The sequence below is a fragment of the Neofelis nebulosa genome, chromosome 9 (genome assembly GCF_028018385.1).
Source record: "Neofelis nebulosa isolate mNeoNeb1 chromosome 9, mNeoNeb1.pri, whole genome shotgun sequence".
NCBI lineage: Eukaryota > Metazoa > Chordata > Mammalia > Carnivora > Felidae > Neofelis > Neofelis nebulosa.
In genome coordinates, this window is record NC_080790.1 from 109,677,082 (window position 1) to 109,696,805 (window position 19,724).

The following is a 19,724-nucleotide window of genomic DNA, read 5'->3' on the forward strand; positions in this document are numbered from 1 at the left end:
AAAGCACATGCAGTGCAGCAGGGATACATGCAGAGCCAGCCTAACAGGCAACCTAACAGGAGGCAGTGAAGACTGCAGAGAGCAAGGGTATCTGGACTGGATACTGTAAGCATGCTGCACTTCTCCAGGCCTAGAAGGAGGGAAGGGCACCCTGTGACAAGTTGAAGAGTGGCACAGAGGTCGGGTGTGTTTGCTGAGCCGCCTGCAGACTGGCCATGTGGCAGGGTTAGAGACCACAGCGGTAGGTACCGGGCAGAGCTCCACGAGGGGCGATGTATGAAGGCCAGACCGCCGGGGGCCATGACTCTAGCTGAGTGGGGGCCGCAGACCAGGGCCTCAGGGCAGTAAGCTGGTATTTTCCCCCTCTCCTCTGGTCTAAATCCACTCTCCAGCTGGCTCTACCCTGCTCTGCCCTGCTCTGCCCTGCTCTGCCCTGGGAGGCGACTCCATGCACTGCAAGGCATGGATGAGTGTCTTTGCTCTCCGTCTTGGAGCTGAGAACCAGGGGGTGGCGCTTGGCAGGAGAATCAAGGAGAGAAAAAGGTGAGGTCAGATTCCTTACCTCCCTGCTTGTCTTCCAGGGCGGTTGCCATGGGCTGGCTGCATCCTTCTACCAAGCTCGCTGGCCCCTGCCAGGCAGCCCTCTCCACACAGCTCCTGTGAGCATGCTCTCTCGGGGTTGCCAAGGCCTGGGCACTGTGCTTCCCCTGTGGTCTCCTCATGCATGCTCACACCTTTGCCCGTGCTCTCTTATAAGCTTTCCTCAAATTACCTGGTTGGACAGTGTTATCTGTGCCACCCCTAGGACCTGAACTGAAACAGTCGCGCAGCGAAGATTTCAGGGAGGAGGTGCTGGTGAAGCATGAGAGGTAAATGCAGACAGGGAGTCGCCTGTGGGAGAGATGGGGAAGGGAGTGTGGAAGGTCATGGTGATGGGGGAGGTGGTGTGACAGACTAGCCACAGACTACAGCACTTATGAGAAACCTACCCCGTGCCAGGCGCCATTCCACAGGCTTTAACATAACTCACTGAACTCTTGAAACTTTCTTGTGAAGCATCCCCTTGAATGGGTGAGGAAACTGAGGCCCAGAGAGGCCCAGTGAATTTCTCAAGGTTCCAGCTACTTATGTGGTGGAGCTCAGATTCAAACCCAGGGAGGTCTAGTACCAGAGTCCAGTTCTCAGCCTCTGTGCTAGACTGACCACTCTGGCTGGGGCAAAGAAGGGGCCTTCAGCATTTATGACTTTGCAGAAGGCAAGACACTGGTGATGAAATTCTTGGGACAGACACATGTGTAGATTGCTGAAGTAAAGCTGTTTGAAGAAAATCTTGCTACTACACAAACTCTGCCTCAGTGACAATGCAGAATCATGTAAAGGTATCAGAATGGAAGAAATCCTAAAAAAAAAAAAACCAAAAAACCAAAACCAAAAAACATACCCAAACAAATTACAGTCACTCATGCTATAAAATTACACTTATATTCCTAAGAAACATTATCAAAAAACATATACAAATAGTTACTTCAAGACAGGAAAAGGAGGGCTATGGTTACAGAGGATTGATAAAGCTAAATAATTTTTCCTGTAGGAGCTTTGATAACAAAGAGTTTAATTACTTTTTGTCGCCATCTGAAAATATTAAATGGCTTGATCACAGACCAACAAAAGAGAACCGTGAACAGCACAGAAACATAACCTGCTGTCAAGTTCACACCCACCGACGATAAAGAAAAGCCCAGGGCTCCCTCCGATGGTGCCTAAATCACAACCCCTAGTGGCCCAGAAAATGCAAACCATGCTTCCCACATGGACAGGTGCATAATAACCAGTTCTTGAGATGAAAGGTTCTGCCACAAGGAAAATATCCATCAGTGATGTTTGTACAAGGTCTCTTGCAGCAGATAAGATCATGAAAAGCACAGTGTTCTGGAAAATGAGGAGGAAAATGAGAGACAGGTGACAACAGCACGTGCCTCCGTTATGGTTTTAAATGGCACCTCACCTTCCTAACTGAGGCTGTCTGTCTTCCTTTGGCCAGCCGAGCCAGGCCATCATGTTCCTATGAATATCAGAAATAGCTTCCACAGCAATCACTTTCCTTTCCTTCAGAAGAAAGACAGGAAGGGAAACGCTCCCTGAGTCAGACTCCTATATTTTTCATTTGCACTGTGGGCTGCCAAGCGTGCCAGCCCTGCCGAGGCTGTATTGAGGAATCCGATAACAAGCTCCTAAAACACCGGCTGGGGGCCTGCAGCCACACGGGGGGTGGGGGGGTGTTGCATAACAGCTAGAACTGTACTGACCAGCCCCTGCCTTATTCCGTTCTTCCTGAATATCCTCTTGCTGGGTCCCACGCATGGTAGAGACAGGACTACAGAGAATGGTTCATTTCCACAGTTGGTCACTCCACATCCAGGGCAGGCTGCCGTGATTGTGTGAACGCTCAGCTTTTCCATGCAAGAGGGGTGGCCGGAGATGACACTTGTTAATCAGTGACGTTCCATCCATTCGTACAACAGGAGCCAAGAAAAGCTGGCGCTATGGCGAGTATTTATCCTTTCATTTGTTTTAAAGGAGTGCACCCTCTCTTTTGGGTACAGCAGAAGGAGAGATTTGATGAAGCACTTTGGAAGGGACGTGGCTTAGCTAAATGTGCTGTTAATTTTTGTAAGTTCCCATTTTTCTGATGCCTCAACACCCCCCCACAAGCATGCTGTGAGCACCTGCCCAGGCAACCAGGTACACCAGTGTGATAAGGCTGGTCCCTGCTACAGCTCCTCTTCTTTCTCCCCCCTGACTCTGACCAAGTGACACTCAAACACACCAGTAAAATGCCCTCCCACCTTTGCTGGTCGACCCCTCCATGACCACCACAAAGGCACTTGCCCTGGGGTGTGCTCCCCCACAGCCTGGTTGAGTCTTCTCCCTGGCTGCTCCTCCCACGTGGCTCCCCTTCCTCTAGGCCCTGAGAGTACAATAGACCCTTTCATCTCATAGGCCTCTCTGTAATTTCTGTGGCTGTGCTGGAATCATCCTTAAAGACCCCATAAGGGAGAGGAGCCTGGGTGACTCAGTCAGCTGAGCATCTGTCTGGCATCTGTCTGACTCTTGATTTTGGCTCGGGTGACGATCGTAGGGTCATGGGATCGAGCCCCAAGTTAAGCTCGTATTGGGCTGCGTGCTGAGCACAGAGCCTGATTAAGATTCTCTCTCTACATCTGCCCCTCTCCCCTGCTCATACGTGCTCTTTCTCTCTTTCTCAAATAATAATAGTAATAATAGTAATAATAAAAAGATCCACAATGGGAGACTTACTCCCCCACTTAGTCCAGTGGTTTTGGAAAGGAAGCTAAGGCCTCTGATGACCGTGAAGATGGAGATATGTATACAGGCCACAGGGATTGATCCACAATTTTTGGTTTGAAAAATGCAATCTGAACATTAGGATTTGGAAAAGGCAATCTAAATTTTAGGATCTTCAAATAAAATTGGAAAGACACAAGCTCCAGTCCACATTGCAGAAAACTGGAGATTTCATCAGAAAATTGTTCCTGGATACTAGATACATTTTTCCCTTAAAAAATGCAAACTTCATGGGGCACCTGGGGGGCTCAGTTGGTTAAGCCTCTGACTCTTGATCTCAGCTCAGGTCTTGATCTCAAGGTCCTGAGTTCAAGCCCTGCGTTGGGCTACTAAAAAAAAAAAATGCAACCTTCATGACAACTGATGAACCAGCTGTACTGTTATATTAGGTGCAAGTTGTAAAGCAAAATAGCTATGTGTTGTGCTTGGTTAACAAATGTACAATTGCAGCCCTTTCGCGTGATCGAATTCAAGCTGTTTATAAAAAACAAAAAATGCTAGTGGAGAAAACTGCCTTCCTGATAGAAATATAGAATAGCAAGGTTGATGGATATCACAAATAAAGAATCCAATTCTTTACATAAAAACAAAAAAAGCAGCTTTCATCTTCTGAAGTCAAGATCGGAAGCCAGCTACCGAAAGCACCTTTGCTGGTCTGCTCTGCCCTCCTGCTAGACAAAGAGCAGCCCTGCCCCTGCGGGCTGGGCCTGCGCTATTCATAGCCGCCTTGTTCTTTACATTCTTCGGTTAAGGTTCCCGTGGAGGAGAGCGTGCATTCACATCCGGCCCCATTGAACTGCGCGTAGTGGCTCTGAAATAGTTCCCTCTTCCCCCTCACATTGCTCTACCTGTTCCCCCACCCCCAATCCTGTGTCCCCTTCTCTGAGCACACAGCTAGGCTGCATTGCCAGCCTCCTTTGCTGCCAAGTGTGGCCACATGACTTAAGTTCATAACAGCAGTGGTGGAGTGTATGTGGGGGCAGGGGTGGGGGGGAGGTGGTGGTCAGTGGGGAGCGGGGAGTGGGGAGGGGAGGCACTAGCCTGGCTGGGGGGGAATTGGAGAGGAATTGGGAAGGAAAGAAGGGAGAGAGTGAGTATGGACAAATTAGACACATCTTTCACAGCCCTTTGCTGGAAAAAGGAACAGAGAAGTGGGGCAGGAGCCCAAGAGCAATATGGGGTCAAGGGAGGACTTCTTTTTTTAAGATGAGGGACATTGCAGCATGTTTTGTGTTGCTAAGAATAAGCCAGTCAAGAGGGGAAAATCAATAATGCAGGAGAGAGGAGATAAGTGGAGGTGTGATATACGTGACTGGGAGAGAGGAGATGGGGACAGCATACCTTAGGAGGGACCAGCCTTAAATAGGAGCAGAGACAATGTACTCACTCTAACAGATGGGGGCCTATGGGGACAGGGGCAGGTGTCAGGGCCATGAGAAAGTTCTTTTTCTGTTGCTTGAATTTCCTGGTAAAATAAGCAAGAAGCAAGGTTTGGGGCTCATGGGGTGCTCCTGAGAAGAGGTAGAAACAGGGGTGCCTGCGGGGTTCAGTTGGTCAAGTGTCCAGCTCTTGGTTTTGGCTCAGGTCATGATCTCAAGGTTTGTGGTTCAAGCCTCACATCGGGCTCCATGCCAACAGCACAGAGCCTGCTTGGGATTCTCTCCCTCTCTCTTTCTCTCTCTCTGTCTGTCTCTCTGCCCCTTCCCATCTGTCTGTTTGTTTCTCTCTCTCTCAAAATAAATAAAAAACCTCAAAATCAATTAAAAAAAACAAAGAGGTAGAAACAACCCAGTTTCCTCTAGGCCTGGGCAACAAGCAGCTTCGGGCTGGACCAGTGGGGGCACCAAAGCTCACCCTGAGGCCTGCTGAGCCACTTTTTCTTTCCTTCTCTCTTTCTCTCTTTTTCCAAAAATTATTTATTTACATATCGTCACTGCAGGTCACATTCATGTTGTAAACTGTGACTTAGTTTCAGCAAAACAATATAATGCATAACATTAAATTAATGCTGTTAATTTACTAGTTTTGTTGTTTACTGTCTTGGCTTTATAGCTGTATAAGCACCATAAGCCTAGGGCATTTTTTGATCTTAAGTGTTCTCAACACACACACACACACACACACACACACACACACACACATGAGCTAACTACTTAAGGTGATGGATGTGTTAATTATTTTGATCTTGGTAATTATTTTACAACAAATCATCCTGTTGTACACTTTAGATACATACAATTTTGTCAATTGTTCTTCAGTAAAGCTGTAAAAAAAAAAAAAAATACTGAGCCCATTTCTAAGGAGAGGAAACAGTTGGGAGATCGCAGCTTAGAAACCAGGAGGGGATAAAAGAAGGCAAATCTCTCCAGAATCAAGACTAGGCAGAGAAAACCCACCAATCTTAACAGTGCTTAAAAAACGAAAAATCCTTGATCCAGTCACTCTCAACTTTCCTAGGAAACTCTTCCCACTCCATGAGAAAAAGACTAATGTCCCGATAGGAAATATAGGCTGAGGACATTTTAAAAGAATTGATAGGTGAAGAAATGTGAATGGCCAATACATATGAAAATATTGCATTTCATCCATACAGGCAGAAAATAGAATGTGGATGCCGGGGGCTGGGGAAAGAGGTATGGGGAGTTAGCATCTGATGGGGACAGAGTTTCAGTTTGGGAAGATAGAAAAGTTCTGGAGATGGATGGTGGTGATGCCTACGCAATATGTAAATGTAGTCTAATGCCACTGGTAAATATGGTAAATTTTATGTAATATGTGTATATTGCCACAGCTTTTAAAATATTACATTTCAGGGGCGCCTGGGTGGCTCAGTCGGTTAAGCGGCCGACTTCAGCTCAGGTCACGATCTCGCGGTCCGTGAGTTCAAGCCCCGCATCGGGCTCTGTGCTGACAGCTCAGAGCCTGGAGCCTGTTTCACATTCTGTGTCTCCCTCTCTCTGACCCTCCCCCATTCATGCTCTGTCTCTCTCTGTCTCAAAAATAAATAAACGTTAAGAAAAAAAATTAAAAAAAATATTACATTTCATTATAAATTATTTGCAAATAAATGCAAATTAAAACAATGAGATGACACTTTGAACCCATAGGGTATTCTCAGTGAGGACACACAGTGGGCATCAGTACTGGTGGAATGAGTAAATATTACCATGATGTGGGGAGATGAGCCCCTTCCCAGCCTGCTGGGTGGAGGATAAGCAGGTGTCATTTTCCCAGAGGGCCAAGGGACTCAGATACTTTAATCCTGTAATTTATCTGCCAGGAGTCTATTCTCAAGAAAGAATCAGCAGACAGGCTCAGAATCCCCAAGTGCACACCTGTCAATCCACTACATGCTGGAAGGCGAGGAGGGCACCTCCAGTGGACAACTTGCAGGAAGGCCAGCTAGAGCATGAAACCCAAAGGTGCCACATACCCACACTCCACCCAGCTGAAAGAAGGTGGCTCACAAAAAGTGAGTTTCCCAGCAGAAACCTGAAATGATCCTACATTCAGAAACATGAGGAGGTGGAAGGAGAAAGGGTGGGGAAAGGGGCTGGTAGGAGGTGACATCTGGCTGGATGTCATTTAAAGGGATTAGAACAGTTGAGCCTGGTTGCTCCCTAACACATAGCACAAACCTGCCTCTTCTCAGAATTGTCAGCTCTGGTGTGTGTGTGAGCAGGGTGCAACACAAAACACATGGGACATTTATGTTCACAGTGGCACTGTTTGTAAGATGTGCATGTGACATGTGCATGCCCTTCAAAGCAGGCATTCCACTTCTAGGACCCTATTCTACATAGGGAAAAAGAGGCAGCATGCAAAACCATACAGAGAGTATGATCTTTCTTTGGTTAACAATAAAAAGCTACAAGTAAATCACAAAAATGGGAACAATGATTAATGATTACCTCCAGGTTTTAAACAGGAGACTGTGTTCTCCTCTGCATTGCTTTTTAAAAATATATGAAGGGGCACCTGGGTGGCCCAGTGGGTTAAATGACAGACTCTCGGTTTCGGCTCAGGTCATGATCTCACGGTTCTGTGAATTTGAGTCCTGCATTGGGCTCTGTACTGATGGTGCAGAGCCTGCTTGGGATTCTCTCTTTCCCTCTCTCTCAAAATAAATAAATAAACTTAAAAAAAATAAAAAACCAAAAACATATGAAATATCCAAATGAGCAGGAAACAATCAAAAGCAAATACAGCAAACCAACCAGAGTAAACTAACGTGAAGCTTTAAGACAGTATATCATTAGATATATTTGAACACCATCCCAACTTCTTTCCACCCTTTTCCTTCCAGAGTTTCTTCTTCCTAAGCTTTCTTCTTGAAGTTTTTCTGTATTTACAATGAAAACCTATTATCCTCATTACAACCATAACCCTTTGGAAAAAGCATTGAGTGCAAACAGGCAGATAGCTTGCACATTGCTCAGGATGTCCAAAAGGTTCTGGTAATTCCCCCTGACTACTTGTTATTGTAGAAACTGCTATTATCAGGTACCTCCCCTCGCATGCCATAAGACTGGCTCATTTAAGGCTCTGAGTTGAAATAAAAGGCCGTTTGGGAACCAGTAGCTTTCACATTTGAATGCCCAGGTGATTCTTCATTGGAACAATAGCTGGTAAAATGCCAGTTGCAACATGACTTAGCCACGTACTGTACTCATTACCTTTCTTTCTAGTCCTACCACTTTGGTACTGTTACAGAATTTAATACAGAGCAAGCATGTGACTTGCTCAAGACCAGACCTCAGGTCTCCTATGGGGGAGAATAAAGGAAGGGCTCCACGAACAAGATGGTACTGGGTCCCTTTCTTTCCCTTTTGGAAAATGAGCACTGAAAGGAGCACAGACCATGGCCTGGAGAAGGTGTTTCCAGGATGTTGCACTGAAGAAAGGTTCCCTCCTCAGATTTCCTACAACTTAAGCCTGGTCGGTGCCCCCATCAGTGAACAAAACAGATGGGGCTTCTCCTTTGTACTGGATCACTGGTCTTATTCAGGTTGAGATTTATTCACGCAAACTCGAAAGTCTTTTGGTGATCAATTCCTGCCTCTCAGGTGTCAGCTCTTTGGCCCTATAATATGACAAGGAATTGTACAATTGGCTGAGACTTAGGGACATACACACACACACACACAACCCCATGGCTCTGGGTTTTCACTTTTATATCTCTCAAGAAGATACAACCAACATGATAGACTTTTAAATGGAACTTTGCTGAACTGTGGCACACAGTAGGTGCTCACTGAATATTGGAATTTACTTTCCATCTTAACATAGCCCATGTGGTAGCCAGCCTCCAAGATGGCTCCCAAGGATGGCCCTCTCCTGATATGCACACTCTTGTGTAGTCTCCTCCCATGCTGTAGTGGGATTGGTCTGTGTGACCCATAGAATAGGCAGACATGATGGTCTGTCACTTCTCAGATTAGGTTTTGAAAGGCACTGTGGCTTCTGTTTTGAACCCCTCCCCCTCCAAGTCTCTCTCCTCACTCAGGCAGAAGTCAACTGTCATGTCTTGAGGACACAAGCCTGTGTCCCGTGAAGAGGCCCATGTGGACAGCCAAAAACTCCAGCCAAGAGTCCCATGAGTGAATCTTCTTGGAAGCAGATTCTCTAGCTCTAGTCAAGGCTTCAGCTTGATTGCAACCTCATGAGACCCTGAACCAGAACCCTCCGGCTAAGCCACCCAGACTTCTGCCCCCAGAAGCTATGAGATAATAAATGTTTATTGTTTTAAGCCACTGAGTCGTGGGGTAATTTGTTATTACTCCCGATAGATACCTAAGCTCCCTACCCATCAATATCCAGCATGTTATAACAGTAACTATAGTTTTAGTAAACTGTATTTTAGAGGTTAAAAAATGTTGGCTACAGATTTTCAATAAATTTTAAAGCCCCTTACTTAATATATTCATAATTAATGGATTTTTCAGTTTTCTCTGTTGATTGAACTCAGATAGTAAAAGAATTTTCAAAGGCCTACAAATTGCTGCCATAACATCCAATACCCAAGCAAATTGTGTATTTCAAAGAAGGATTAGGAAGGTCTTTATTTTACGAGGCTTTAGGGAAGCTGCCTTCCCAGCAGGCTCTCCCTGAGCACCTGCTGAAATCCTCTGTGCGGCTCTCAGACTGCTCCGATCTAGGACAACACAGGGGCTTTTAGGTAAGGCCTGGCAGGCTTTGTCATCCCTGGTCTCTTTCTCTAGAACACTGTAAATCAAAGGCTCTGGCTAAAGCTTATACATCAAACATGGAGATGAAAAGAAGACAAGACCAAAAGAGACATAAATAAAACCTTTCCCTGTGAAACAGTATGGCAGCTGGCTAAGCTATCACTGAATGTCAGCCTCAAGTAACATTTTCCCTTCTTTATTTTATGAACTTAGCCTGATCTTTCACAACTATTCTTTTTTAAGCCTACCCATGACAAACAACTCCAAGTTTGCCTAGTAAAAATACCACTGTAGGAGAATGTCTTCTAATGGGAACATTTCAGAGGCTGATTTCTTGGGTTTTCTATTGCTAGAGGGTAAGTTCCAAGATAGAAGAGACCGTATCTAGCTCACACTTCATTTCCAGGAATTAGCACAGTGCCTGGCACACAGTAGGTGCTCACTGAATATTGGAATTTACTTGCCATCTCTGAAGGCCTATCAATCAATCAAAGGGTATCTGTTGAGTGGCTATGGGTATAGCACAGTGCAAGGAGCTGTAAGGACCATGAACTTAACATAACATATACATACCTGAAGCACTTAAAGAGACTATCAAGTCCTCATTGTGTATCCACTGGAATCCAGTAGTTCTTTACACATAAACACAAAGCTCTGACTTTCTTAACAAGTTACGTGACGTTTTAAATATTCTATGTAGTTCCTGTGGTATCTGAAATCAATAACATTCACTGGGTACTCACTGATGAAAGCGAAGGTGAGTATTTCAGTTAATAAGCCAAGTTTGGGACTGGAAATAATTATACGTATAAGGGTGAGAGTATAGATGGCTTTTTTTTCCCCTTCTAATGTTCTGTATATTCAGTATCTCCTACAATTAACATGTATTAATTTAAAGTCAGAGGAAAATAAATGTACTCTTAAAGGGGTGGAATGAGGTGGAAGGAGGAAAAACATCAGGCAAATCAACAACAAGTCAGGGAAAGGCAACCTGTGATGAAGGCACAGGCTTTGGAGTCTGCAGATCTGGGTTCAAGTCTCAGCACTGCTGCAGTCTCAGCTGTGTCTCTGGGCAGAGAAGAGCCTTTCTGAGCCTCAGTTTCCTAATCTGTCAAATAGGGATAATAGTGTCTTCTTTGGGTAGAGCACGAAGATAAATGAGATAATACATTGAAAGCTCTCAGCAAAATGGTAAGGATGCAGCCAATGGTGGCTATTATTTCTACATTGTCATGAGTGACAGTGAGTGATATCTGAGGCAACTCTTGGGGTAACTGTAGAAGCCCCAATTTCTACCCCGATAGACAGCTAAAGAACTTTCCTCTCCCCGCGCTTCCACCACTGTCCTGTTTTACCCTTTCTTCTCTTTTCTCCACTGCTTTGGTCTCTGCCTGTAACACCCACTGGCATGTGTCGGTCTGCAGGTGGGATCTAGGTTAGTGAGGCAAGGTTGAGTCATGTGATCCAGGATCCTGCCATCCTACCAACTCTGCGTGTGATTTCAAGCCTCTTACGCACTCTTGGCAACTGTGTCATCTAACCTATAAAATGGTGACAGGACCCCTGCCTTTACTTACTGTAGAAAAATATTAGAAGGAAAAAAATCCAAGTAAACAGTCTCCAGCAATGATACAGTAACTGGTACCAGACCTGCCCTTCTGCTGTAAAACAACTGGAAAGCTGGACAAAACAACGTTTTTCAGTTATTGAACACAGGGAGTTCAGGAGAGAGAAGGGAAGCAAGTAAAATGTGCCTACGACTGCCCCAACTTTCTGCGTGGAGTCACTGTAGGGACCACAGTGCAAAGAGGGGGAATCCAAGCAGGGCACAGAGATTGGAATTTGAGGTGCCTGAAATTTATGAAGCCAAGTCCTGTAGAGGAGGGAGCCGCACAGAGATAAAACTCCAGAAATAAGCATAGAGATTATTCTTTTGAGTCTTTCACTGGACACTAAGCTGTACATTAAAAAAAATTTTTTTTAATGTTTATTTTTGGCAGAGAGACAGAGCATGAGTGGGGGAGGGGCAGAGAGAGAGGGAGACACAGAATCTGAAGCAGGCTCCAGGCTCTGAGCTGTCAGCACAGAGCCCGACCCGGGGCTCAAACTCACGGACTGTGAGATCATGACCTGAGCCAAAGTCGGACACTTAACCGACTAAGCCACCCAGGTGCCCCTAAGCTGTGCATATTTAGAGCAAAAGTCTATAAAGCCAGGCAAAGCCAGGGCCGTTATGACCTGGCCACCTTTTAGAACTCACACAGGGCTGGGGACACACATGTTTTGACAGCCAGAGTGGAGAGTCCTTGTTGAACAACTGGGGTATTCAATAAGAGAGCCAGAAAGGGACACACCTCGGTAGGAAGCCAGACTAGCGATACGTAAAGGCTGCCCTAAAATCTCCCTAACAAGCTTACAAACAAGCCTTGAAAGGATCAAGTTTACCAGCAAGTAATCTACCAGTTACGCCATTACTTTTATATAAAAATAAATTCCTGAGTATAGGAAAAAAAGTGGTGCATGGGTCCTATAAAGTGGGATATTACTAAGAAGGGATTTTTCAGTGGTTATAGGGAGCTTTATCAAAAGTCCTTTTAGAGCAGGAGTCAGCAAATTTTTTTCCTGTAAAGGGCCAAAAGGCCATGCAAAATCAGCCCTTGGGTCAGATTTGTCTGGCAACCTCTGCTCTACAGTCTTACTCAGGTGTCCCTGGTCTTTGCACGTCATACTCGACTGAATTAGAATCTGCACTTTAACCAGATCCCTGAGTGACTGATACACACATTACATTTTGAAAAGCGCTGCACTAAAGCAGGGGTTTTTAAAGCTTGGCTGCATATGAGAACCACCTAGGGAGCTTTTAAAAAGTTCTGATTTCCCCAGGCTGCCCTCCTTACTTATTAAATCAGAGCTTCTAGAGGTGGGTCCTAGACATCAGTATCATTAAAACTCCCTCCAAGTGATACCAATGTGCAGCTAAGGCTAAGAATCAAGGTTGAAAAGGCTTACTTAGTACAAACTGTCAAGCTCATCTGCTAGCAGAGAAAGCAGCCTCCCTCTTAGAGACAGATGGATTCCAGAATCACAGAAACTCCCAAGGAGCATGAGTGGTGAAAAAGAACATCAGAGCTAATGCTTTTTTTTTTTTTTTTTTAATATTTTTTTCTAAAGTTCATTTATTTATTTTGGGGGAGAGAGAGAGAGTGAGCAGGGCAGGGGCAGAGAGAGAGAGGGAAAGAGTCACTTAACTGACTGAGCCACCCAGGAGCCCCAGATACTTTTTTTTTTTTAATTGAAGTATAGTTGACATACAATGTTACATTAGTTTCAGATGTACAACATAGTGATTCCACAATTCTATACCTTATGCTATGCTCACCCCAAGTGTAGCTGTTGTCACCACACAACGTATTAGAGCTAGTTCCGGATGTCTCTTTCCAGTCCTCTGGTGGTGAGTGCCACTAAAAAAACATAATCTTAGAGGGGTGCCTGGGCGGCTCAGTCAGTTAAGAGTCCGACTTTGGTTCAGGTCACGATCTCACAGCTCGTAGGTTTGAGCCCTGCATCAGGCTCTGTGCTGACAGCTCAGAGCCTGGAGCCCACTTCAGATTCTGTGTCTCCCTCTCCTCTCCCCCACTCACGCTCTATCTCTCAAAAATAAATAAACATTAAAATTAAAAAAAAAAAGTAATCTTGGAAGTGCAGAACGTATTTAAAAAGATGTTACCAATTTCAGTCTCAAAAGTTAAACATTTAGCTAAAAGTAGACAACTTACTAATCTTTTTGACTTTGGGATTAATTTAAGGAATTAATTCTATAGGGCTGAGTTTAGAGGCATTTTAAATTCAGTAATGTTTAACAGAAAATATACAGATATTCCTAAATAAACCACCAATGAGTGTTCAGTACTTTTCTTCAAGATTCTTGGGTCCCAAACAACAATTTCACAGATGAGACTTACTTTTTCCAGTGTTAATAAATATTTAACACCTTTAAAGATGCTTTCTGGATCAATACTCAGGATGCCACGAAAGAGAGGCAGTAATAGGTGTTTTGAGAAAAGCTGGCTCATTTCTTGGTATAAAGTCCAAAACAACCATTTGACTCAGTTCTTTTTGTTTGTTTCTCTGCCTTTTCCTCTTCTGAGGAAATAGTGTCGTAAATATATGATTCTCTTTCCAACTGCTCTTTTACAATATTTGCATTTTCTCCCACCCATAGGAAAGTACAGAAGCTCTTTATCCCATAATTACAAGCTTATAAGCAAGGAAAATGTATTAATTTACTCCATTAATACTAAAATTCTTCCAGACTCTCCTCACAAGTCACCTATCCAAGAGGCCTTTCCTGGCCATGGTGCTTAAATCACACCCCCATCTCTTACATTTCATCCCCTTTCTTCATAGCACCAGCTGATAGATTATTTGTTTTGTTATCTCTCTACCTCTTGTGTACCCCCTCCAATCATGAGGGCAGTAACTACAGTAAAAGCTCCTTGAAGGCAAGACCTTTATCTGTTTTGTTCACTGTGTATCCCCAGGGTCAAGCACGGGGCTTGGCACATAGTAGGTACTCAAAAATCATTTCTTGAATGAACAAACAACATCCACTGCATTTTTAAAGAGCCTAGTCCTCAGGGGTTCAGGTAAACAACCCAATTCAACATGGAGAGAACTGAAAGAACTCAGTATATTGCTGAGGGATAATGCCTGGTGAGAGTGATGCATAGGGCATCGTTGCCTCCCATCGGTGTAATGATTTACTCTGAAAGGCAGAGAAATGGTGTAACTGAGCTTGAAGCTTGGTATAATCTACTAAAAATATGATCCATAAGCTCTACAAAAATCTCTCCACCAAAGGAAACTTTTAATACACAGAAAAGAATAGACTTGCTGTCTTACAAGAGGCCATCCATTCACTTGTTCAATGATACCAGAATTTTCAGAAATGGAAGGAAGGGCTCTTAAATTTCATGCAGCAGCATCTCTAAGCAATAGTTATGATTCATACTACTACCATTTTCCAGTTGCCTGTTAAGCATCAGGGAACTGTAAGCAGTGCTTTCTGTACTATGTATGCCAAGCATCCCAAGCACTGGCCTCTGACTCATGGTAGGCCATGATGAAATTCTCACCAGTCCATGGCCAAGTGAGAAAACTAGCAACCACATGAGGCTGATCTTTATTTGGGGATTAGGTCCTCCTTCTATTTTGGAAATTAAATTAGCTTTTCTTTTATGAAATGAAGGTAGATTTGTGGAATCAGTGGTATAGGCTGCTTTCAACGTGTTTCCTTGGCAAAATAAAAGTGGGGCCAATCTATGTTGGTCCTCAAAAAAGGAGGGGAGGGAGAAGGAGGAGGAGAAGGGGAACCAAAAATGTATCCAAACATTGCCAAACATCTCTAGGGTGAGGAGGGTAAAATCATCCCTGGTTGAGAAATGTGGTGTAAATACTTGAGTTACCTACACAAAAGAGGGAGGATGGATGCAGTTGCTATCAAACATGATAGTGGTAGTTAGAAAACTTGTCCGGGCTGTGGCTGCCAATGCCAAGGGCCAATGGCACTGACTCATACTTGCTGGAAGAATGGCACTCCACTCAGGTGTATGCTGAGCTGTGGAACCGGGGACCCACTCACACAAGGCAAACAGCATTTGCTACATGGATGATGGCAATCAGACCCCTGATCACATGCATGTACCTTTAAAGGGAAATAGGGGGCGCCTGGGTGGCTCAGTCGGCTAAGTGTCCAACTTCGGTCTAGGTCATGATCTCACCATTCCCGAGTTTGAGCCCCATGCCGGGCTCTGTGCTGACAGCTCAGAGCCCAGAGCCTGTTTCAGATTCTGTGTCTTCCTCTCTCTCTCTGCCCCTCCCCAACTTGCACTCTGTCTCTATCTCTTGCAAATAAATAAACATTAAAAAAAATTTTAAGGGAAATAGGGAGGGGCGCCTGGATGCCTCAGCCGATTAAGCGTCTAACTCTTGGTTCCAGGTCAGGTCATGATCTCACAGTTTGTGAGTTCAAGCCCCACATTGGGCTCCATGCTGACAGTGCAGAGCCTGCTTGGGATTCTCTCTCTCCCTCGCTCTTTGCCCCTCCTCCACTCTCTCTCTCTGTCTCTCTCAAAATAAATAAACTTAAAAAAAAATTTTAATAAAAAAAAAAAAAAAAGAGGGGCGCCTGGGTGGCTCAGTCGGTTAAGTGTCCGACTTCGGCTCAGGTCACGATCTCGCAGTCTGTGAGTTCGAGCCCCGTGTCAGGCTCTGGGCTGACAGCTCAGAGCCTGGAGCCTGTTTCAGATTCTGTGTCTCCCTCTCTTTCTGACCCTCCCCCATTCATGCTATGTCTCTCTCTGTCTCATAAATAAATAAACATTAAAAAAAATTTTTTTTAAATAAAGAGAAATAGGGATTTAACTGTGAATTCAGAGCAAATCAATCTAAGAATCTACTTACAGAGAGCTATATCTGTTAATGCCAGCAAGATGGACTCTAACCAGTAAATATTCATTTCATGGAATCAAAATGGATTGCCTATTTTTGTGCAAACATGAACATTCAGATCCTTTCTATTAGGCATACATCTAGTTCTTTGATGACTTTTTAAAAGCTGTCATTTTAATCACTTATGAAAACTGTTTTATAAAGAAAAATCCACCCCCAAAATTTCTCACCTCCTCTTATGAGAAATTATTCTGTTTTAATTCCACCTATGGAAGCATATTCTAAGGATGTATGTGCCACAGTGCTGTATCTGCCACTATGGCAACTCGTTAAAAAATGCCACCCCCTTAAATTCCTTCATGGCGTATTAATTTGATGTTCTAAAACAAATATCTTACCATGAATTAATTCCTAGTGAATAATAAGATTAACCTAACTAAACTGGCTTCTATAACACTTCCACTATTTGTAAATGTGTTTCTTGCACTTTTTAAAAAATATTGTTTAATGTTAATTTATTTCTGAGAGAGAGAGACAGAACATGAACGCTGGGAGGGGTGGGGGCAGAGAGAGAGGGGGAGACACAGAATCCGAAGCAGGCTCCAGGCTCCAAGCGGTCAGCATAGAGCCCAAGGCAGGGCTCAAACCCATGAACCGTGAGATCATGACCTAAGCCAAAATTGGATGCTCAACTGACTGAGCCCCCCAGGCGCCCCTCTTGGACTTTTTTAAGGAGATTTTTTGCCAGGCTTCATTATAAATATTCTCTGCTAAAATCTACTAAATCACTAATACAGGTATCCCCTACTTTTCCAAAGTTCATATCTCACCACTTTGCTTTTACAAAAGACCTTCATTAGTACCTATTTTCACTAACCAAAAGAAATCCAAAGAGGGTTTTCACTTTGATCAAAAATGGCAAAATAGCATTCACTGCTTATATACCGAGGCAGCTGTACCTGAGAAGCCAGAGTGGCCCCACCAAGCTCCTTCCTGGGAACTACACTCATAATCTCTGCGTCGAGCCACCATAACTTTGACCTGTGTCTGTGGACATCTGTACTTCATCTCAATTTATTATGTGCATCTGTTAACAAGGTGTGTCCTAAGGTGTCAGAAATGCCTAAAAGAGGTTATTTTTGGAGTCTGGGAAAGCTCAAAAAATTTTCCATATAAATTAATGATAATTGCATCTTCACTTTATGCCATTTTGGCTGATGAAAGCTTTCACAGGAACACTCCACTTATGTATATAGCACAAGAAACCTATACTTAAAATATAGCAATATAGTTCTCAAGATGTGATTCAACTAATGAGAGTATGCATTCACCAAATGCACTGGGTAAGATATCACTGAGAAAACGCACTACAAGATTGTTTGTGAGACTAAAAGAGTAGGAACCACTTCAACATCCATCAATAGACACCACATTAAATAAATTATGGTCCGACCATACAACAGAATACGACGTAGCCACTAAAAATATGAGATCTGCGTGTACTAATATGGCAAGATGCCTTGATATAGCATTAAGTGAAAAGAGTAAGATACAAAATGGTAGGTACAATAAAATTCCATTTGCATTTCTAAAAAAACAGATACATGTGCTGTTTTGTGTGTGCAATATATGTGTATATGTACGTATGTGTATGTATAGCTATATCAATATTTATGCTTATAATTGCATAGAAAATATCTAGGAAGATACACAAAAGTTATTCACAATTACCTCTAGGGAGAAGCACTGAGGAGACACAAGACTTTTATATTTTATTGTGTACCTTCTGTACTATTTATGTTCCTAAACTTTTCTTTTAAAAGGATCACTACTGGGGCGCCTGGGTGGCTCAGTCTGTTGAGTGTCCGACTTCGGCTCAGGTCATGATCTCAGTTTGTAGGTTCGAGCCCCATGTCAGGCTCTGTGCTGACAGCTCAGAGCCTGGAGCCTGCTTCAGATTCTGTGTCTCCCTCTCTCTCTCTGCCCCTCCCCTGCTTGTGCTCTGTCTCTGTCTCTCTCTCAAAAATAAATAAACATTTAAAACAATTGAAAAAAAAAAAAGGATCACTATTGCCTTCATCACAAGGGGACCTGCCTTCAAAGACAAGTTGCAGTAAGTATTCAACAAAAAGAAAGATATGGTTTGGATTTATTCTCTGTAGCTCTTTGCCTGAAATCCCTAATGGCTTCTAGGGAACATGAATCCTGAAGCCTACAAAGAAAGGCTATATTCTCAAAAAGGAAGTCTAAGGGGAGCCTCTTTTCCAGCAATGTTAAAATAATTCTAGGGCATGTGACTTGCCAAAATGGGAACATTCCACAAAAATAGGACTCTAACTTACAAAGCTGCTTTGAATAATGCAGTGTTTTATATATATAGGGATATATAGGGATGGATATTATTTTCGGAAACATTTTCGGAAGTCAAGAGTTTATATTATATTTCTGGATTAAAAATTTTTTTAAACCAATGATATCATCGTGCCAGTTTTGAATCACAGTTCAAGCACAATCAAATGTGGCCAAGAGCTGCCCTCGGCCCAGCAGAGGAGAGGGACAGGAGGCAAAGGCTGACTGATGAGAGGCACAGCCCCGTGGGGCTCCAGCTGAGAGAGGTGGGCACTGTCCTGGCACGCAGCTGCCAGCCAGTGGATTCCTAAGCCAGTGTGTTCACGAGCAAAATGAGAAGTCTGGACAGAAAATCACCGGGAATGGTTACAAGACCACTTACTCTCAGACACTAAAAGCAAGTCTTGTAACAGAAAGATACAATAGGGGCGCCTGGATGGCTCAGTCAGTTTAGCGTCTGACTTCAGCTCAGGTGACGATCTCGTGGTTCATGAGTTCGAGTCCCACGTCAGGCTCTGTGCTGACAGCTCAGAGCCTGCAGCCTGCTTTGGACTCTGTTTCTCTCTCACACAAACACAAAAATAAACATTACCAAAAAAATTTAAAAAAAAAAAAAAAAAAGAAAGATACATGTGGCAACCATCACAGCCACCACTCTGCACCCTCCCCTGCCCCAGGTTACCTCGTTCACATGTCCTGCTCACACCAAAACACAAGCACGGGCTGTGACAAGGCATGTTGGTATCTGGACTCAGCAGCATGTCACGGGCAGGCCAACTCTCCCATCATTCTGCAGTGACAGGGAGATGCTGAACCTCCCCGTCCATGGCCAGAAGCAGAGGCCAGTAATCTCAACCAGTCCCTGGGACAACGCCACGCTTCTCCTAATCTAACTCCTTCAGCACTTGGGAAGTAGTTTACCAAAACTGCCTGCCTGACTGTAAGAGTGGAAACAGACTGGGGCACTTATTGCAGAGAATCTGTTTCCTCACAGTAATACAGGAAATGATCACTGCTTCTTAATCATCATAAGGGATGGGATATAGGAATGGAAGAAGAGGCAAATTTTTTCATTTTCAACGGGGAGGAAGAAGATATAATCCGTAAGTGCATACATCATAGACCACCGAGCCTGATGCTTAAAGAGTTTAAAGTGTGGGGTGGGACTGTCATGTGTGACACCTTTGTGTGCCCAACTCCCTTGGGTAGGTATCGTTATCCCCACAAAACAGATTTTAAAACTGAGGCTCAGACAAGTTCTTTAACACACCTAGGGACACCAAGTAAAAAGTCGCAAAGCCCTTCAAACCCCAAAGGCTGTACTCTCTCCCCGTTCGACCGAGAAACCGAGGCCACCCAGGCCCAGCCATG

General features: G+C 44.0%; 1 protein-coding gene across 13 annotated transcripts in view; it reads right to left on the minus strand.

The window, feature by feature from the left end:
• SHLD1 (shieldin complex subunit 1) overlaps positions 1–19,724 on the minus strand; it is a 99,509-nt gene that overhangs the window by 32,994 nt on the left and 46,791 nt on the right. Inside the window, exon 4 of one of the 13 annotated variants that reach the window (XM_058684955.1) lies at positions 9,204–10,662. The exons of the other annotated variants lie outside the window; for them this stretch is intronic. Coding sequence (XP_058540938.1) covers positions 10,658–10,662 — 5 coding nt within the window. The 3' untranslated portion in view covers positions 9,204–10,657. Of the gene's footprint in view, positions 1–9,203; positions 10,663–19,724 lie in introns of those variants that run through there. 13 annotated transcript variants of the gene reach the window in all.